The 21,993-nt window shown below is 43.2% G+C and overlaps 1 protein-coding gene across 2 annotated transcripts in view; it reads left to right on the forward strand.

Annotated features, from left to right (window-relative positions):
• The first annotated feature begins 1,518 nt into the window (after nt 1-1,518).
• VOPP1 (VOPP1 WW domain binding protein) overlaps nt 1,519-21,993 on the forward strand; it is a 109,748-nt gene continuing 89,273 nt past the window's right edge. For both annotated transcript variants that reach the window (XR_008296925.1, XM_027046065.2), the window contains exon 1: nt 1,519-1,801. Coding sequence is in view for 1 of the 2 variants with exons in the window: in XM_027046065.2 (XP_026901866.1) it covers nt 1,748-1,801 (54 nt within the window). In the remaining variant the exon portion in view is untranslated. The remainder of the gene's footprint in view (nt 1,802-21,993) is intronic.

The following is a 21,993-nucleotide window of genomic DNA, read 5'->3' on the forward strand; positions in this document are numbered from 1 at the left end:
GTCTGCAAGGGAAATCCACAAAGACTAAGCACATGAGAACAGGCAAAAGCTATGGACTCGGTGCTTGGGACAGCAAGGGAGTCTGCCGCTATCTCTCGTATTTGGCAGAGACTGCAAGTCAGGCAGAGGAATAGGAAAGCTTCAAGGCAGAAAAAAAGGGAAGGCTTCTAGGATGCCCCGACTTAAGTGGAGGCTGTTGTCATGGAGAAACTGTAGGTGAGGTAACTAGAGGTGGGCCATACTATGGGATGGATTAGGGGAGTATAAGTGGCTTTCTCCAGTTGATTCTAAATTGAAAGTGGGGACACAATGTATACAAGCTTCTGCCAGTCTGACTTCGAGATAGTGGCCTGGCCATTGCAGATAACAGGTTGGTTTCCTGAGCTAATAATTGCCACAGATTGCGGGTCCTATTTTGTCTTTGAATTCAAGTTCTACCACATGTAGAGAGGAGCACAGGGCCTCACTGCACTGATCCTATTTGAAAGTTCCCCGGGCCCTGGCTGCTCGTACCTTAGGACCTTTACTTAATAGTGCTATTCCGTTGTCCTGCCTCCCTTTAGGTCTCTGCTGCTGACAATTTGCCATAGAGGCCTGGCCTGCCTCTCCTATTCCCAGTGACACCTGCCATAACTTCTAAATGTGTCATGCAATTTATTTTTCTTCCTGGCCACGTACAACTTCACATACCTTTCTTTCTTTATTCTAATTATCCATTACCCCTCCCTCACTGGATTGAAGTCTACACTTCAAACTAGAGGGTAAGCTACCATATCTGTTTTGTTCACCGCTATTATCCCCAAGGACCACAAGAATACTCAACTGAAAGAAGGTGTAGACACATATTGGTGGAATAAATGAAATCCATGTCCATCATTCAGGCAGACTCCATGTGAGGAGAGATGAGCTTTGCACGGGGGACTCCAGGTCGAGTCCAGTCGCTCGTGTATTTGCTTCCTGTGACAACCCAAAAGCCCAGGTTCTGGGATCTTCCCTCATCAGGGGCAGCTGAGTAGGCCTGGGGCATGTCTAGTCCTGTGCCAAACAACAGATCAGAGAATTTCTTGCAACTGCCAGTCACATCCTCTAGAGTTTTGTACTAGAGTTGTCTTCACCTTGTTACTTTTTCAGAAATTTGTGGGCTCTCATGGTCTTTCCTTGGGGAAACAGCCTGGCCAGCCAGCCCTTACCCTATTACCAATTCCTGGAAGCAACCAGCCATCATCTAGAACCAGGTAGAGGACACACAGCAGAGATACCAGGCTAGGAGGAAAGCATCGCAAAGTTTCACCTTTTTTGTTTTTAATTTTTCTTAATGTTTATTTATTTTTGAGAGAGACAGAACGCGAGAGAGACAGACAGAACAGACAGGGCAGAGAGAGAGGGAGACACAGAACCTGATGCAGTCTCCAGGCTAAAGCTGTGTCCCCTGCCTGTGCTTGGATCCCTGTGCCTACGAGTGCGCGCCAAAGAGGGCGTGCCAGGAGCGTGCTCGCGCGCGCGCACGCGCGCGCGCACGCGGGCGCGGTTGCTTCCAGGCCGGGGGCGGAGCGCAGAGAGGGCTGAGCTGTAAGTGCTCCGCGTACCGGTTCTGCGACCTCAAACAGCACGGAGACCCCACCTCCCCCTACCCCGGGCCTGCTGGGAACTAACGCCCTCCCTGCCCTCTTGACCGTCTCACGGGGACGTGCTGCTGACTGGCGCCTGCGACCTGGTAGCGGGACACACCCAGAGAGGACTCGGAGCCATGAGCCGCCAGCCCCGGAGGGTGGCGGCCCTGCTGCTCGGGCTGCTCCTGGAGGTAGGGGCTGAGGTGGGGGCCGCGCTACACGGGGGCACCTCTTGGATAGGCTCCTGGAGCGCAACCACTGCCAGGGGCTGAGCGCGGTGCGATGCCCAGATGCCCCAGAAGACCATCTGTGAGAACCCTAAAGGTCCAGGGGCTGAGAACCACAGCCTCCGTCCAGTACCTTCATAAGTCCCAGGGCTGAGTATGTAGGGATCCTGGTAACAAGGTCCCATCAGGGTTTCCGCCTGCCCCTCTCGGTCTTCCCCTTCCATTCCCACCCGACCCCGCCTGCCCTACCCCACCTCCCCTCCCTCGTGCTCAGGGGTTCTTGTTGCTCTCCTTTCTCTGGTGGTGTGGAGGACTCAGGAGTGACCTTTATGCATTGTAGCCATCCCACCCTGCCCTTTCCCTCCAGGAGGAGGGCCCCAGATCCAGTGGGGGGTTAGGCTGGGGGGGGGAGGGGGGGGGTGGTCCAGGAGCTGCGCAGGCGCAGAGTCAGGCCAGCTGTGTGCAGCGGGTTGGAGGGTGGAGGTGCGAACACGCAGACCTGCGGTTGTGGGAAAACGTCAAGGCAGGGCCAGGGACGTCGCAGCCAAGAGCAGGAGGAAACATTCCTGCCTGTGAAAATGAAGCACAGGGACCTCAGATTCCAGAGAAACATTCCAGGGAGAGTCAGGGTGGTGGGCCTGAGTTGCTGGAGGCCAGCCAGGGACTGTGTTGAAGGGGTTGAGAGTGGAAGCAGCAGGTGAACACAGGCCTCTTGCCTCCCCCCTCCACACCCGCTGCCCTGCCCCGCCCAGCCCCGCCGCGCCCCTGGTGGCAGAGTTGCACCCTCTGATGGGGAGGGGGAGATCTCACCCCGCTTGTGGCGAAAGGGGGTCCTCTATCCTGGGAGTCAATGGGACTAGGGGGTAGGAGTCTGGATTAGGGCAAGTGCAACTCCCTGTTGAGCTCTTCATTTCTGAAGGCAATGGGCATTCCATCAATGAACTGGGAGCCAGGGAGCCAGGAATAAGTGGCGCTTCTGTGTTTTAGAGGGTGGTCCAGACTCTTTCCTACTTGGAGATGTGTGCTGAAGAGCACTGGGTGTTGTGGATGGAGTCCAAAGTCATCTGTTTGGGACACGTTGGGTGGGAACGTCTTCTTCGCACTCTGGCGAGGAAGGTGGATGGAAAAGCTCCTTGTCCAAGGCAGACTGGTGGGTTTTGTTCTTCCTATCCGTGGGGCGTGGCGCTTCATGGTTCCGTAGAGCACCTCCTGTCTTGCATTCGTTCCGTGTGTCAAGAGTTTCAGACCTTAGGAATCACATCTCCTCCGGGACTCACCAGGCAGTAAGAGGGAGAAGTGACTCAGAGCCCACCAGGTCCCTAGAAGCCAGTGCATGTGTACTTGAGCAGGCAGTGCTCGTCTCTCAGCCTCCTTGGGAAATGAGGTCTTGAGCAAACGCTCTTTCATTGCATGGGTTCTACCTCTGTCAGGTTGTTGGGGTTTGTGTTTGTGCGTCTGTTAAGTGTCTGTGGTGCCATGTCCTGTATGGAGTCCTGACCGCGTTAGGTACCCAGTTCTTTCCAAAGACACTGTTTTCTTGCATTGGAATTTCTCATTTCAACAGAGTTTTCCAATCCTGTCTCAAAGGCTGAAAACATCCTGAAGGCAGCACCGTGACCTTACTGAAAGCAAAAGTCTAAGAACTGAGGCTTTCCCAAACTTACATATCAATCTGACTGGTACTTTATGTTTTCAGTAAGATGGTGTGGTGTAGGCCACTTTCAGCAGCTGAGGCTCCTAAGCATCTATTTTGTCCCCAGGGGGTGAGTTGTCTCTGTCAGGAATTAAGGAGATTATTATTATCTTTAATATCATTATTTTCATTATTACCATTATTATTATATTTTGCACAACCCATCGCATGGAATTTGATACATGAGCTAGATATCTGAGACATTTTCTTCTTAAATTAGTTGCCCTGAATTTCATCTAAAATTGGTTGTTGTCAGAGTACCTTTGATGCTTTTCAAGTCTTGAACTGCCTCCATAAACATGCTGTCCCGGTTGCCATTTATGTGAGGAGGCAGAGTCTCTTGACCTGAAGAACATCAAAGTATCCAGGGAGATCTTTGGCAGCCTCTCACAGTCCACTGCACCCTGGCCTGGTTTGTGGCCTTTGTTTCTTTGTCCTGCTTGCACTGGTTTCATGGTACTTGTGGAGCAGTGGATCCTGCACCCCCTGGGATAAGGTGGTTCTTCCATTGTGGCCCTCCCTGCAGCACTCTGTTCTGGCACTCTGTTCCTAGCCGGCACCACCCAGAATCAGGCAGGGAGGTTTTCTTTTTACCAGCGGGAAGTCCCGAGTAGGGAGGGGGAGCCGGACACTGTCTGGGGAAGGACGGGATACCTCCCCTGCCTCACCATCCCCAGCAGTTCCCTTAGGTGCTGGCCACGAGAGGACTGCCTATGCGTTTTTGTTTTCATTGGTCTTATCCCACCTTGGTAGAGCGCTTAGCCTGTTCCCAGGCACTGTTCTGAGCACTGTAGAGATCTTGGCTGTTGACACAGAGTACCTCGGCAAGGACTCTCATCCCCATTAGTATTTCCAATGGAAGATGTGAAAGAATGTGTGCCTGGGGTCACTGCTGTGAAACGGGAGGACTCGAGGCATGAAGCCAGACAGTCGGGCTCCACGTGAGTGTGCTGCACCGCTGGCTTTCCCACTGCTGCCTGTCGAGAGGCAGGGAAAGCATTTGCACGTAGTGTGCATGTCCTGAGAGCAGAGGTAGGTTTGGAGACGTGAGTGTCCCCTGAAGCGGTGAATCCAGCAAAATAGGCTCTAGGGACTGAGTCATGCTTTCTGTGGGGAACCCTATGATTTCACATCCAGCCTGAGAGACTTCGGAGAGTGACATGTGGGGCTCTTAGTGAGTGTGGCGGCACAGCGGGGGGCATGGGTCAGCGGGACCTTCCTAGGACCCCCCCCGCCCCGGTGCTGTGCTCCCCCTGAAACCCAGGCAGGGCTGGAAGGAGGAACAGGCTGTTGATGGCACCATTCCTTCCGCAGGGAGGCTTCTTGGGAGCTGGTGACTGAAGTGACCTTTACTTTGGGGTGAACTCAGAGTTCCCCCTCTGAATTGCACAAGAAGCGGCTGAGGGCCCTCATTTCACGCGGTCCACACTCCCTGTCGCCCCGTGTGCCAGTTGCCAACGTCGCAGGCGCCCAGGTCGTGAACGTGGTCCCCCAGTAGGGGAACCCCAAAGCCGTTTCTGCGTCCTCAAATGCTAACGTTCTCTGCTTGTGTCCTGCGCCCTGGCTCGTCCGAGACCCTGAGCACAGTGCCTGCAGGAAGGGTGAAGGGTGTGAAGCTGTCTCCTGGTAGGTAGGGTAGGTAGCTGTGGTGAGGTCATTCCCGGTGGCCTGCACTCAGCTGCAGGGCACCTTGGAACCCAAAGCCACGACGTTTCCAATGGGACAAAGTGTGCTACAAGTGGAACCTGGGGAGTCATCAGGCCCTAAGGGTAGGCAGGCATGACCTTTATCCGTGGGGCTTTTGATCAGAGCGCCCTCTTTTCTAGAGATCGTCAGGGCAGCCTCTTTGGAAGACAGAGGACAGGCCCTGGACACTTGTATAGCATCCTTCCCGTTGGTATGTGTTGTAAGGGCTCTGGCCTTGCGGAAATGGGCGTGGATGGATGGAGTGGACTCCTGAATGGAAACTTCCCGGGGCGCCTGGGTGGCTCAGTGGGTTCAGCTTCCGACTTGGGCTCAGGTGATGATCTCGTGGTTCCTGATTTCCAGCCCTGCGCTGGGCTCTGTGCCAACAGCTCAGAACCTGGAGTCTGCTTTCAGATTCTGTGTGTGTCTCTCTCCCTCTCTGCCCCTCCTCCACTGGGTTTCTCTCTCTCTCTCTCTCTCTCTCAAAAATTAATAAACATTTAAGAAAATTAAAAAGAAAAATTAATATAACTTTCCCCAGGGTAGGTGGTAGGCATTCTGTCACATCCATTCATTCACTGGATGAGTAATGAACTCTACTGGGTTATATTATTATTATTATTATTATTTTAGGCTTTTTTATTTGTTTTGAGAGAGAGAGAGAGAGAGAGAGCATGTGTGTGCCTGTGAGCAGGGTTAGTGCAGAGAGAGAGGGAGATAGAGAATCCCAAGCAGGCTCTGCCCTGCTAGCTGTTTTTTTAATGTTCATTTTTGGGAGAGAGAGTGAGAGACAGGAAGAGAGAGAAAGCAAGTGGGGGAGGGCCAGAGATGGAGAGAGAGACACACAGCATCTGAAGCAGGCTCCAGGCTCTGAGATGTTAGCACAGAGCCTGACAGGGGGCTTGAACCCATGAACCATGAGGTCATGACCTGAGCTGAAGTCAGAGGCTGGCTTAACCAACAGAGCTATCCAGGCGCCCCAACTACTGGGTTACTTTCCTGAAGGGAGTGGCATTAGTATCTTTCTAATTCTGCCCTGGATCCCAAACTGGAAACCTTTAAGTGAGGCTCCCATGTGTTTGAAAGTTGTTCCCACAAAAGGACAACCCTTCTTAGGCTTGAAACTTCCAGAGAGTGTTGGAAAGTGAATGTTGTTTTTTGAAACTAAGGAAAATAAGAGGATTACTAAGTAGTTTCCTAAAGTTTTGTGTATTTTGATGTCTGGGAGTCTAGAAATTAGAACCAAGTCATGTTTAAGTGTGTTTTTGTTTTTTTGCCAAATACTTCTTGTGCCCTGGGATGCCAACAATTGTGGCAGCCCTTGGATGCCAATTCTCTGAAATAAACCTTTTCAGCCCTCCCACTCTGTAGAGTGGCAACTGGCCACTCTGTATAGTGGCAATCTGGGCAACATGGGATTTCAATGAAAAAGAGGACTGTAGGGAGTTTGTTATTGCTGGAAGCTCCATAGGTGGCTGGGAGCTGGTGGATGGCAGTTGAACCTAGTGGTAAGGCCTTGTTCTGAAGCAGGGAAAACCTGTCTCCAGGTGTGTGAGGAGGGCCAGGGGCCTTGGGACCAGACTTGGGGCTCTAACTGGCCCTTGCTTTCTTTTGGCTTGTGCACAGCTATAAGGCCAGCTGGGGGGAAGTGACTCTAGAAGTCTATTGATTGGGCTAGTGGTCACTTGATTATCTAGCCATGGGATGACAAGTAATGTTTCTAGAATTCACGTTAATCATCTCCTGTTGATGAGTCCTCTCAAATGCCACCCTTCAGGAAGCCTATCTTGATCACCCTATGTAAAATTCCAACCCATTCTCCTCCCAGACCCCTTGCTCAGGCCAATTCCCTCCTTCCTGTGTGTCTGTTACTTTCAAAATCTGATGCAATTAACTTTAGAGAGGCAAAGGTTTTCTCCATTTTGTTGACTGAAATATCTCTAGCTCCTAGAATAGTACCTGCCACAGAGTAGGACTCAGTAAATATTTGAATGAGTTAATAGATCCTTGAGTAATGACCTTGGGTGAAGGAACTGAATAGGTGTAAGGTAGGAGAGCGGAAGATCATTGATTAGCTGTGGACTCTGAAGCGTGGAGTGCTGTACTAACCTGTACTTCCTTAGCTGTAACCTATTTGGACACCTGCAGTAATGGAAACAATGCATCCACTTTTTGGGCAACTTAATTGTTAAAGTTTTCTGTTATATTGAGGAGAAATGTCTACATTATTTTTAACCTGGCTATAGTTCTGCATTCTTGGGCTTTTCAGAAGAAATAGAATCACAATGTCAGCCCCTCAGCATTTGAACACAGCTTATTATAGTCCCCAGTGTGTTCTTCTCAAGGTTCATTTCCTTCTGTCATTTCTCCAAGGATGTGCTTTTGAGTCCTCTCATGGTCCTCACAGCTGCCCTTTGAAAAGTCTGTCAAACTGTGAAAATAGTTGGTCCTAGGAAAAGTCCACTCAAAGTAAATCCAGTGTTTTTTTTAAAAAAATAATAATGTTTATTTTTGAGAGAGAGACAGAGATGGAGCATGAGCAGGGGAGGACCAGAGAGAAGAGAGAGACAGGAATCCAAAGAAGGCTGCAGGCTCCGAGCTGTCAGCACAGAGCCTGATGCAGGGCGTGAACTCAACGGACCGTGAGATCATGACCTGAACCGAAGTCCGATACTTAACTGACTGATACAGCCAGGTGCCCCCAAAGTAAATCCACTTAAGGACCAGAATTTTGTAGTTAATAGTGAGGGAAAAACAAAGCCCAAATTATAAAAATAAGTTAGGGGCGCTTGGGTGACTCAGTCAGTTGAGCATCTGACTCCTGATTTTGGCTCAGGTCAGGATCCCAGGGTTCTGAGATCGAACCCTGCCTCAGGCTCCACATGGAGCCTGCTTAAGATTCTCTCTGTCTTTCCCTCTTCCCCTCTCCCTTGCTTGTGCAATCTCTTTCTCTCTAAAATAAAAAAAAAATTAAAATAAGTGAATTTTATCTAAGTATTCATTTTTAGAATTTTAGAATTTTTTACAATTTTAGAATTTTAGGGGTGGGGGAAGAGATTAATTTTTGTGACAAAAAATATGTGATGAATAATATTCAAGTCTTCACTTGACATTAAAAGTCAGAGGAATGATCATAGTAAATTTTTTTCTTTTTTTTTTTTTTCCAAAATTATTTGCGCTAGTAACCAACCCTCCACCCACAACGTACACTTCTAGCTTCTCTTGGTGTTTTTTATTCCTACCATTCTCCTTTGAGCATCTGTTGGGTCATTATTGTGGCTAAACTGCCAGATTCTTTGTCCCTTTAATAGGCTTCATTAGGTACTGCATCTTTGTGAGATCTGCGAGATCATTTTGCTGTCCATTTGTGTGGTATTTGTGTTGTACTTTCCTATGATCCTGTCGTCAGAGATTGATTCCAGAGCTGCTTTAGTTAAGTGGGCTGGGTTGTTGGTGCACTGCTAAGAAAGAATGAGTTCAGTGGTAAGTATATTTTGCCATGAAGCCTTTGGCTTGCCTCCTATGTCTTCCCATTATGTCTTATTTGAACGTTCAGGACACTCTGTTCTATAGGCGTGATCTGACTGGCTCTATCAGAACCCTCCTGTGGACCTTGTCATATGCAGATAAGATAAGCCAAGAGATTCACATTGAGTTTTCAGTGACATTGAAATTTTTTTGACAAGGGCTCCTGATAACCCACAAGTCCTCACAACAGTTGTGGAGATGTATACTATAATTTATATTTTTTAAGACTGAAATTGAGGTCTATATATTTATTGTAATTCAACTCACATTAACATTCTTTATCTCATCTAGTTAAACTTGTCAACATTTGTTTGGGTGGTGTCTCAGTCCATTCGGCCTGCTCTAACAAAATCAAACACAGAAATTTCTTTCTTAGGGCTCTGAGGGCCAGGAAGTCTAAGATCAAGGCCCCAGCATGGTTGAGTCCTATGAGGGCCATCTTCTTGATTCATAGCCAAACAACTTAGGGCTGTGTCCTCACTTGGTAGAAGGAACAAGGGGTCTCTGTGGCGTCTCTTTTACAAGAGCACTAATCCCATTCATGAGGACCTCATGATCTAATCAACTTCCAGAGGCCCACCCGCTAATACCATCACATCAGGCATCAGGATTCCAACATATGGATTTTGAGGGGACATGAACATATGGATGTTAGCAGATGATGACATGACCATGTGTTGTAGAATCTCCACTTTGTGTGCCTTGGCTGGGAGTCTTTGAGGAAATTACTGAGGCTCTCATTGACTCAGTTGATTCACTTGTAAAAGGAGAAGTGCCTTAGTGTTGTGGGAGGCCATGGGAAAGTCCCCCACTTGAACCTTAACTCTTTGTGTTGGCTGGATCAACAGATTGTGAACTTGTCTCTAGGCAGGCCCTCTGGCATCTTTATTTCTTAACAGATGCACAGTGGCTCGAGGGGATGAAGACTTGGCATTCTTTAGTCAGCGACTAACCTGGATACTGCAGGTCCCTGAAAGTACCACATGATCTCTGCTTGTTTCCCTCCTCTCTTCCTTTGCCATTTGAACTCCCACCATACTTGTAGATGCTCAGGTGACTGATGTCTGGGAAGAAGATGCTGACTGTTCCCTCAGGTATGAGTTAAATGCCAGACCTGAGCAAACCACTTTGAGGACCTCCTAGCTCTGGTATTTTAATGGCCTCTTTGTGGTGTGTGAACCTCTTAGACCTTAACCTAGAGGACTTTGGTGCAGAAAAGCCTAGCAGATGGAGGGGGGAATGGAAACAGGAGCTGGATACAGAGGTTAGCCTCAGGGGAGAGAATGTGGTTTGAGTTGGGAAATGAGGAGGTGGGTAGGAGGGAAGGTGCAGATATATTTTAGGTTTAGTGGAAATAGGTTGGGGCAACTTTGGCGAGATACCTTTTTTTTTCTTTGTATTGTTTTGGTTTTTATTAAAGTAAGCCATGGGGGTGAGTTGGAAAGGGTCTGAACTTGAAGCAATGACAAAGGTCTAAGAGAGCTGTTGTGGGAAGGACCACTTGGAAGCTGTATACCTGTGCATCACAGAGCATCCATGGTTGAGATTTAGAATGAATGTTTCTTTCTTTTAACTCTTCGAAGTTTATTCATTTTTTGAGAGAGATAGAGAGAAAGAGAGGGAATAAGTGGGGGAGGGGCAGAGAGGGGGGGCATAGGATCTAAAGCAGGCCCTAGCTGATAGCACAGACAAAACAATCTGATTCTTGATCTTAGCTCAGCTCTTGATCTCAGGGTGGGGAGTTTTAGCTCCATGTTGGGTTTCATGGTGGGTGTGGAGCCTATTTAAAAACAAAACAATACAAAACAAAACAAACTACATTTAGGTATCACCACATACCTGTCAGAATGGCTCAAATTAACAGCACAGGTAACAACAGATATTGGTGAGGATGCAGAGAAAGGGAAACCCACTTACCCTGTTGGTGGGAATGCAAACTGGTACAGCCACTCTGAAAAACAGTATGGCGGTTCCTCAAAAAGTTAAAAATAGAATTACCCTATGATGTACCAATTGCACTACTAGGTATTTATCCAAAGGACACAAAATACTGATTTGAAGGGATACATGCACCCCAATGTTAATAGCAGCATTATGAATAATAGCTAAATTACAGAAAGAGCCCACAAGTCCATCGACTCATGAATGGGTAAAGAAGATACGGATGTATATCTATGTGCATACACACAAACGCATACACATACGCACAGACAGATACAATGGAATATTACTCAGCCATCAAGAAAAGTGAAATCTTGCCATTTGCAATGAAGTGGATGGAATTAGAATGTATTATGCTAAGCAAAATAAGTCAAAGACAAATCCCATATGATTTCACTCATGTGGAATTTAAGAAACAGATGAACACATGGAAGAAAGAGGGCAAACCATGGAACAGCCTCCTTACTTATAGAGAACAAAGTGAGGGCTGCTGGACAGGAGTTGAATGGGAGCATGGGTTAGATGGGTGATGGGCATTAAGGAGGGCACTTGTTTTGATGAGCATTAGGTGTTATATGTAAGTGATGAATCACTGAAGTGTACTCTTGCAACTAAGATTACACTGTATGTTAACCAACTGGAATTTAAATAAAAACTTGAAAATAAAAATAAATAGACAAATAGATAAGATGCTGGTGATGATGTGATAACTAGCAGTTACTAATTTGCTTAGTATGTGTTAAAAACTGGTTCTTAAAACTGATACTTGTAAGTTTTATCTTTATTCTCTTTTCTTTATCTCTCTTTTCTTTATTCCCTTTTGTTTCCAGCTTTACTAAGGTACACTTGCCAAATAAGTTTTATGTGTTTAAGGTGTATGATGTGATATTTCGATATATGTATGCATTGTGACATTACTACCGTCAAGCTAATTAACGTATCCGTCACCTCACATAATTATCCTTTATGTATGTGTGGTGAGAACACTTCAGATCAACTCTCTCAGCAAATTTCATGTCTACAATACGGTTTCATTAACTGTAGTCACCATGCTGTACCGTGGCCGTCCAGACCTTATTCATCCTGCCCTGAATATTTGTACCCTTTGAATAATATTTCCTCATGTTCCTCTTCTCCCATCTTGATGACTACTGTTCTATTCTCTGGTTTCATGAGTTTGATTTTTTAAGATTCCATATATAAATGGAATACTGTCATATTTTTTCACGTGTCTGGCTTATTTCAATTAGTATACTGTCCTCCAGGTTCATTCATGTTGTGAAAATGGCCGAATCCCTTTCTTTTTAAAGCAGGGATCATGTTATATTTTTTCCATATAACTTTGCAAAGATACATTCATGCATTGACACTTTGGTTGTTTCCTTAGCTATTGTGAGTAATGCTGCAATGAACATGAGGGTTCAGACATCTTTCCAAAACAGTGTTTTTATTTCTTTTGGATATATACCCAGAAGCGAGATCACTGGATCACATAGCAATTCTCTTTTTTAAAGTTTTGAGGAAGCTCCCTAGCATTTTCCCTAATGGGTGTACCAATTTATATTCCCACCAAGAGTGTACAGCCATTCTCTTTTTTTTTAAGTTTTTGTTTTTGTTTTGTTTTTGTTTTTGAGAGAGAGAGAGAGCGAGACAGAGCATGAGCTGGGAAGAGTCAGAGAGAGAGACACACAGAATCCGAAGCAAGCTCCAGGCTCTGAGCTGTCAGCACAGAGCCCAACATGGGGCTCGAACCCACAGGACTGTGAGATCATGACCTGAGCCAAAGTCAGACGCCTAACCGACTGAGCCATGCAGGCACCCCGCAGCTCCCTTTACTTCACATACTTGCCAACAGTTGTTATCTATTGTGTTTTTTGATACTAGCCATCCTAACAGGTTTAAGATCACATCTCATTGTGATTTGCCTTTCCCTGAAGATTAGTGATATTGAGCCTTTTTTCATTTACCTGTTGGCCATTAGTATGTCTTCTTTGGAAAAATATCTATTCAGGTACTTTGCCTATGTTTCAATTGGGTTACTTGCTTCTTTGCTATTGAATTGTATGATTTCCTGTATATTTTACCTATTAACCTCTTATCAGATAATATGGTTTGCAACTATTTTCTGCCATCCCATAGGTTGCCTTTTCAGGTTATTGTTTCCTTTGCTGCACAGAAATTTTGTTTTTGTTTTTGTTTTTGTTTTTAGTTAGACATAGTCCCCCTTGTTTACTTTTGCTTTTGTTGCCTGTGCTCTTCTCTTGGTGTCATATTAAAAAAAATCTTTGCCAGGGCGCCTGGGTGGCTCAGTCGGCTGAGCGGCCGACTTCAGCTCAGGTCATGATCTCACGGTCCGTGAGTTCCAGCCCCACGTCGGGCTCTGTGCTGACAGCTCGGAGCCTGGAGCCTGTTTCAGAGTCTGTGTCTCCCTCTCTCTGACCCTCCCCCGTTCATGTTCTGTCTCTCTCTGTCTCAAAAATAAATAAACGTTAAAAAAAATTAAAAAAAAAATCTTTGCCAAGACCAGTAAAAAGGAGCTTTCCCCCTATGTTTTCTTCTAGGAATTTTGCAGTTTCAGGTCTTCCATTTAAGTCTAACCCTGGAATTATTTTTATTTGCTTGAATTTCTTGAAGCTTGTGTCGTGAACTAACATGAATCTATCTTGCAAAATGTTCCATGTGCACTTGAGAAGAATGTCTATTCTGCTGCTGGTGGGAACTTCTATCTATGCCTGTTAGGTCCATTTGGTCTATAGTGTTGTTCACTTCTGCTGTTTCTTTATGCATACCCTCTGTGTGATCTATATATTATGGAGTGGAGTCGCCTAGTATTATTGTATGCCATATATTTTTCTCCTTCAGATCTGTCAATGTTTTCTTTATACATTTACATGTTTTGATGTGGGTGCTAGTATATTTATAACTGTTATACATTGAATTGACCCTTTATCATTATTTGATGACTTTCTTTCTCTTTTGAGAAAGTATAGTATAGAAAGTATAGTATAGTGTAGAAAGAAAGTATAATTTGTCTGATATAACCATATATATATGAGCATAGCCAGCCCTGCTCTCTTTTGGTTACCATTTGCATGGTATATCTTTTTCCATCCCTTTACTTTGAACCTATGTGTACCTTCAAAGCTGAAGTGAGTCTCTTGTATGAAGCATATAGTTGGGTCTTTTCTTTTTTTTTTTTTTAATATATTCAGCCACTCTGTGCTTTTTTTTTATTTGGAGAATTTAGTCCATTCACATTTAAAGTTGTTATTGATAGATAAGAACTTTCTCTTGCCATCTTGTTCATTGTTTTCTAAATTTTTTCATAGTTTCTTCATTCCTTTCTTCCTTTCTTGTGGTCTTCCTTTGTGATTTTTTGATTTTTTTTTTTTTTTTTTTACATTTCCAAACCACTTTTTTTTTTTTTTGGTATTTTATTTTATTTTATTTTTCAATATATGAAGTTTATTGTCAAATTGGTTTCCATACAACACCCAGTGCTCATCCCAAAAGGTGCCCTCCTCAATACCCATCACCCACCCTCCCCTCCCTCCCACCCCCTATCAACCCTCAGTTTGTTCTCAGTTTTTAAGAGTCTCTTATGCTTTGGCTCGCTTCCACTCTAACCTCTTTTTTTTTTTCCTTCCCCTCCCCCATGGGTTTCTGTTAAGTTTCTCAGGATCCACAGAAGAGTGAAACCATATGGTATCTGTCTTTCTTTGTATGGCTTACTTCACTTAGCATAACACTCCCCAGTTCCATCCATGTTGCTACAAAGGGCCGTATTTCATTCTTTCTCATTGCCACGTAGTACTCCATTGTGTATATAAACCACAATTTCTTTATCCACTTATCAGTTGATGGACATTTAGGCTCTTTCCATAATTTGGCTATTGTTGAGAGTGCCGCTGTAAACATTGGGGTACAAGTGCCCCTATGCATCAGTACTCCTGTATCCCTTGGGTAAATTCCTAGCAGTGGTATTGCTGGGTCATAGGGTAGGTCTATTTTTAATTTTTTGAGGAACCTCCACACTGTTTTCCAGAGTGGCTGCAGCAGTTTGCATTCCCACCAACAGTGCAAGAGGGTTCCCGTTTCTCCACATCCTCTCCAGCATCTATAGTCTCCTGATTTGTTCATTTTGGCCACTCTGTCTGGTGTGAGGTGATATCTGAGTGTGGTTTTGATTTGTATTTCCCTGATGAGGAGCGACATTGAGCATCTTTTCATGTGCCTGTTGGCCATCCTGATGTCTTCTTTAGAGAAGTGTCTATTCATGTTTTCTGCCCATTTCTTCACTGGGTTATTTGTTTTTCAGGTGTGGAGTTTGGTGAGCTCTTTATACATTTTGGATACTAGCCCTTTGTCCGATATGTCATTTGCAAATATCTTTTCCCATTCTGTTGGTTGCCTTTGAGTTTTGTTGGTTGTTTCCTTTGCTGTGCAGAAGCTTTTTATCTTCATAAGGTCCCAGTAGTTCATTTTTGCTTTTAATTCCCTTGCCTTTGAGGATGTGTCAAGTAAGAAATTGCTACGGCTGAGGTCAGAGAGGTTGTTTCCTGCTTTCTCCTCTAGGGTTTTGATGGTTTCCTGTCTCACATTCAGGTCCTTCATCCATTTTGAGTTTATTTTTGTGATTGGTGTGAGAAAGTGGTCTGGTTTCAAACTTCTGCATGTTGCTGTCCAGTTCTCCCAGCACCATTTGTTAAAGAGACTGTCTTTTTTCCAGGATATTCTTTCCTGCTTTGTCAAAGATTAGTTGTCCATACGTTTGTGGGTCTAGTTCTGGGGTTTCTATTTTATTCCATTGGTCTATGTGTCTGTTTTTGTGCCAATACCATGCTGTCTTGATGATGACAGCTTTGTAGTAGAGGCTAAAGTCTGGGATTGTGATGCCTCCTGCTTTGGTCTTCTTCTTCAAGATTACTTTGGCTATTCGCGGTCTTTTCTGGTTCCAGACAAATTTTAGGATTGCTTGCTCTAGTTTTGAGAAGAATGCTGGTGCAATGTTGATTGGGATTGCATTGAATGTGTATATTGCATTGAATGTGTATTGAACTATTGACATTTTGACAATATTTATTCTTCCAATCCATGAGCACGGAATATTTTTCCATTTCTTTATATCTTCTTCAATTTCCTTCATGAGCTTTCTATAGTTTTCAGCATACAGATCTTTTACATCTTTGGTTAGATTTATTCCTAGGTATTTTATGCTTCTTGGTGCAATTGTGAATGGGATCAGTTTCTTTATTTGTCTTTCTATTGCTTCATTATTAGTGTATAAGAATGCAACTGATTTCTGTACATTGATTTTGTATCCTGCAACTTTGCTGAATTCATGTATCAGTTCTAGCAGACTTTTGGTGGAATCTATCGGATTTTCCATGTATAATATCATGTCATCTGCAAAAAGTGAAAGCTTCACTTCATCTTTGCCAATTTTGATGCCTTTGATTTCCTTTTGTTGTCTGATTGCTGATGCTAGAACTTCCAACCCTATGTTAAACAACAGCGGTGAGAGTGGACATCCCTGTCGTGTTCCTGATCTCAGGGAAAAGCTCTCAGTTTTTCCCCATTGAGGATGATGTTGGCTGTGGGCTTTTCATAAATGGCTTTTATGATCTTTAAGTATGTTCCTTCTATCCCGACTTTCTCGAGGGTTTTTTTAAGAAAGGGTGCTGGATTTTGTCAAAGGCCTTTTCTGCATCGATTGACAGGATCATATGGTTCTTATCTTTTCTTTTATTAATGTGATGTATCACATTGATTGATTTGCGAATGTTGAACCAGCCCTGCATCCCAGGAATGAATCCCACTTGATTGATCATGGTGAATAATTCTTTTTATATGCTGTTGAATTCGATTTGCTAGTATCTTATTGAGAATTTATGCATCCATATTCATCAGGGATATTGGCCTGTAGTTCTCTTTTTTTACTGGGTCTCTGTCTGGTTTAGGAATCAAAGTAATACTGGCTTCATAGAATGAGTCTGGAAGTTTTCCTTCCCTTTCTATTTCTTGGAATAGCTTGAGAAGGATAGGTATTATCTCTGCTTTAAATGTCTGGTAGAACTCCCCTGGGAAGCCATCTGGTCCTGGACTTTTATTTGTTGGGAGATTTTTGATGACTGATTCAATTTCTTCGCTGGTTATAGGTCTGCTCAAGCTTTCTATTTCCTCCTGATTGAGTTTTGGAAGCGTGTGGGTGTTTAGGAATTTGTCCATTTCTTCCAGGTTGTTCAGTTGTTGGCATATAATTTTTCATAGTATTCTCTGATAATTGCTTGTATCTCTGAGGGTTGGTTGTCATAATTCCATTTTCATTCATGATTTTATCTATTTGGGTCATGTCCCTTTTCTTTTTGAGAAGCCTGGCTAGAGGTTTATCAATTTTGTTTATTTTTTCAAAAAACCAACTCTTGGTTTTGTTGATCTGCTCTACAGTGTTTTTAGATTCTCTATTGTTTATATCTGCTTTGATCTTTATTATTTCTCTTCTTCTGCTGGGTTTAGGCTGCCTTTGCTGTTCTGCTTCTATTTCCTTTAGGTGTGCTGTTAGATTTTGTATTTGGGATTTTTCTTGTTTCTTGAGATAGGCCTGGATTGCAATGTATTTTCCTCTCAGGACTGCCTTCGCTGCATCCCAAAGCGTTTGGATTGTTGTATTTTCATTTTCATTTGTTTCCATATATTTTTAAATTTCTTCTCTAATTGCCTGGGTGACCCATTCATTCTTTAGTAGGGTGTTCTTTAACCTCCGTGCTTTTGGAGGTTTTCCAGACTTTTTCCTGTGGTTGATTTCAAGCTTCATAGCATTGTGGTCTGAAAGTATGCATGGTATGATTTCAATTCTTGTATACTTATGAAGGGCTGTTTTGTGACCCAGTGTGTGATCTATCTTGGAGAATGTTCCGTGTGCACTCGAGAAGAAAGTATATTCTGTTGCTTTGGGATGCAGAGTTCTAAATAGATCTGTCAAGTCCATCTGATCCAATGTACCATTCAGGGCCCTTGTTTCTTTATTGACCGTGTGTCTAGATGATCTATCCATTTCTGTAAGTGGAGTGTTAAAGTCCTCTGCAATTACCACATTCTTATCAATAAGGTTGCTTATGTTTGTGAGTAATTGTTTTATATATTTGGGGGCTCCTGTATTCGGCACATAGACATTTATAATTGTTAGCTCTTCCTGATGGATAGACCCTGTGGTTATTATATAATGCCCTTCTTCATCTCTTGTTACAGCCTTTAATTTAAAGTCTAGTTTGTCTGATATAAGTATGGCTACTCCAGCTTTCTTTTGACTTCCAGTGGCATGATAAATAGTTCTCCATCCCCTCACTTTCAATCTGAAGGTGTCCTCAGGTCTAAAATGAGTCTCTTGTAGACAGCAAATTGATGGGTCTTGTTTTTTTATCCATTCTGATACCCTATGTCTTTTGGTTGGCGCATTTAGTCCATTTACATTCAGTGTTATTATTGAAAGATATGGGTTTAGAGTCATTTTGATGTCTGTCGTTTTCAAGCTTGTAGCGATGTCTCTGGTACTTTGTCTCACAGGATCCCCCTTAGGATCTCTTGTAGGTCTGGTTTAGTAGTGACGAATTCCTTCAGTTTTTGTTTGTTTGGGAAGACCTTTATCTCTCCTTCTATTCTAAATGACAGACTTGCTGGATAAAGGATTCTCGGCTGCATATTTTTTCTGTTCATCACATGGAAGATCTCCTGCCATTCCTTTCTGGCCTGCCAAGTTTCAGTAGAGAGATCGGTCACGAGTCTTATAGGTCTCCCTTTATATGTTAGAGCACGTTTATCTCTAGCTGCTTTCAGAATTTTCTCTTTATCCTTGTATTTTGCCAGTTTCACTATGATATGTCGTGCAGAAGATCGATTCAAGTTACGTCTGAAGGGAGTTCTCTGTGCCTCTTGGATTTCAATGCCTTTTTCCTTCCCCAGATCAGGGAAGTTCTCAGCTATTATTTCTTCAAGTACCCCTTCAGCACCTTTCCCTCTCTCTTCCTCCTCTGGAATACCAATTATGCGTAGATTATTTCTCTTTAGTGCATCACGTGGTTCTCTAATTTTCCCCTCATACTCCTGGATTTTTTTTATCTCTCTTTTTCTCAGCTTCTTCTTTTTCCATAATTTTATCTTCTAGTTCACCTATTCTCTCCTCTGCCTCTTCAATCCGAGCCGTAGTTGTCTCCATTTTATTTTGCAACTTGTTGATAGCCTTTTTTTAGCTCCTCCTGGCTGTTCCTTAGTCCCTTGATCTCTGTAGCAAGAGATTCTCTGCTGTCCTTTATACTGTTTTCAAGCTCAGCATATTTTTCTGTTACTAATTAGTATTCACTCATTACAACTTGAGAAGCTCCCTTTAGTATTTCTTGCAAAACACGTCAGTGGTGGTAATCTCCTTTAGCTTCTGTTTGTTTCAGAAAGTCTTTATTTCACCTTCATTTCTGGAGGACGGCTTTGCTGGTTAATGTATTCTTGATTAGCGTTTCTTTTCTTTCAGCACTTTGAATATATTATCCCACTCTTTTCGGGCTTACATAGTTTCTGCTGAGAAACCTGCTTATAGTCTTATGGAGGTTCCTTTGTATGTGACGAGTCTTTTTTCTCTTGCTGACTTAAAAATTATCTTTTTGGCTTTGGATTTTGATAATTTAATTACAATGTGTCTTGATGTAATCTTTGGGTTGATCCTGTTGGGGAAACTTTGAGCTAAAGGAGCCTCGATAGCTATATCCCTCCCAAGATCTGGGAAATTTTCAACCATTATTTCTTAAACAAACTCTCTATCCCTTTCTTTTTTACTTTTCTCCTTCTCAAGGTCCCATAATGCATATATTGATTCACTTGATTGAGTTCTATAAATCCTATAGGCTTTCTTCACTCTAATTCACTCTTTTTTCTTCTGACTGAAATATTTCACATGACTGGTCTTTGAGTTCACAGATCCTTTCTTCTTGATTGAGTAGTGTTGGAGGTCTCTAATGAATTCTTCTTTTCATTCATTAATTATGTTATTTTCCTCTCTGTTTAAAATTTTATTTATTCATTCATTTGTTCCAATATTGTATTTAAAGTCTAGCTAGTTAATCTATACTGTAATATTGGTTTCAGGAGTAGAATTTAATAATTTGTTACTTATATATAACACCCAGTGCTCATCCCCACAAGTGTCCTCCTTAATGCCCATCACCAGTTTAGCCTATCTCCCCATCCACCTCCTCTCCAGAAGTACTCAGTTTGCTCTCTGTAGTTAAGAATCTCTTATGTTTTGCCTCCCTCCCTGTTTTTACCTTATTTTATTTTTCTTCCCTTTCCCTGTGTTCTTCTGTTTTGTTTCTTGAACTTCACATATGAGTGAAATCATATGGTATTTGTCTTCCTCTGACTTACTACCCTTAGCATAATACACTCTAGTTCCATCCATATCATTGCAAATGGCAAGATTTTATTCTTTTTCATGGCTGAGCAATATTCCATTGTATACATACACCACATCTTCTTTTTTCTTAATGTTTCTCTATTTATGAGAGAGACAAAGACACAATGTGAGTTGGTTAGGGGCAGAGAGAGAGGGAGACACAGAAGCAGAAGCAGACTCCAGGCTCTGAGCTGTCAGCACAGAGCCCAACACGGAGCTTGAATTCACGAGCTGTGAGATCATGACCTGAGCCGAAGTCAGACTCTCAACTGACTGAGCCATCCAGGTGTCCCATACATCTTCTTTATCCATTCATCAGTCCATGGATATTTGGGCTCTTTCCATAATTTGGCTATTATTGACAGTGGTGCTATAAACTTTGGGGTGCATGCACCCCTTCAAATCAGTATTTTTGTATCCTTTGGGTAAATACCCAGTAGTGCAATTGCTGGGTTGTAGGGTAGTTCTATCTTTAACTGTTGGAGGAAACTCCCAGTGTTTTCCAGAGTAGCTGAACCAATTTGCATTACCATCTATAGTGTAAGATGGTTCCCCTTTCTTTGCAGCCTTGCCAATATCTGTTGTTTCCTGAGTTGTTCACTTTCACCATTCTGACAGGGATGAGGTGGTATCTCATTGTGGTTTTGATTAGTATTTCTCTAATGACGAGTGAGTTTGAGCATTTTTTATGTATTTGTTAGCCATTTGTAAGTCTTCTGTTGAGAAGTGTCTCTTCATGTCTTCTGTCCATTTCTTAAGTGGATTAATTTTTTTTTAATTTTTTAATGTTTGTTTGTTTATTTATTTATTTATTTATTTTTTGAGAGAGAGACAGAGAGACAGACTGTGAGTGGGGGAGGAGCCGAGAGAGACGGAGACACAGAATCTGAAGCAGCCTCCAGGCTCTGAGCTGTCAGCTCGAAATCACAGGCAGTAAGATCATGACCTGAGCTGAAGTCGGGCACTCAACAGACTGAGTCATCTGGTTGCCCCTTAACTGGATTATTTTTTTTGTTGTTGTGGTTGCATGTTCAATTTGATAAGTTCTTTATAGATTTTGGATACTAGCTTTTTATCCAATATGTCATTTGTAAAAATCATCTCCCATTCCATTGGTTGCCTTTTAGTTTTGCTGATTATTTCTCTCAGTGTGCAGAAGATTTTTATCTTGATGAAGTCCCAGTAATTCATTTTTGTTTTTGTATCCCATACCTTCAGCAACATGTTTAGTAAGATGTTGCTCTAGCTGAGGTAAGATAGGTTGCTGCCTGTTTTCTCATGTAGGATTTTGATGGTTTCCCATCTTACAATTAAGTCTTTTATCTATTTTGAATTTGTTTTTGTGTACGTTGTAAGAAAGTGGTCCAGTTTCTTCCTTCTGCATATAACAGTCCAGTTTTCCCAGCAGCAATTGTTGAAGAGACGATCTTATTTCCAGAGGATATTCTTTCCTGCTTTGTGGATGATTGGTTGACCATACATTTCTGGGTCCATTTCTGGGTACTTTATTCTGTTCCACTGATCTATGTGTCTGTTTTTGTGCCAGTTCCATACTGTCTTGATTAAAGCTTTGTGATACAGCTTGATGTCCAGAATTGTGATGACTCCCACTGTGCTTTTCTTTTTCAACATGACTTTGGCTATTCGGGGTCTTTTCTGGTCCCATACAAACTTTAGAATTGTTTGTTCTAGCTCTGTGATAAATGCTGGTGTTCTTTTAACAGGGATTGCATTTAATGTGCAGTTTGCTTTGTGTGATGTAGACATTTTAGTGATGTATGTTCTTCCAATCCATGAGCATGGGATGTCTTTGCATTTTTTATTTTTAGTCTTCTTCAATTTCTTTCATAAGCGTTCTATAGTTGTTAG

This window comes from Acinonyx jubatus, chromosome A2 (genome assembly GCF_027475565.1).
Source record: "Acinonyx jubatus isolate Ajub_Pintada_27869175 chromosome A2, VMU_Ajub_asm_v1.0, whole genome shotgun sequence".
NCBI classification, from domain to species: domain Eukaryota; kingdom Metazoa; phylum Chordata; class Mammalia; order Carnivora; family Felidae; genus Acinonyx; species Acinonyx jubatus.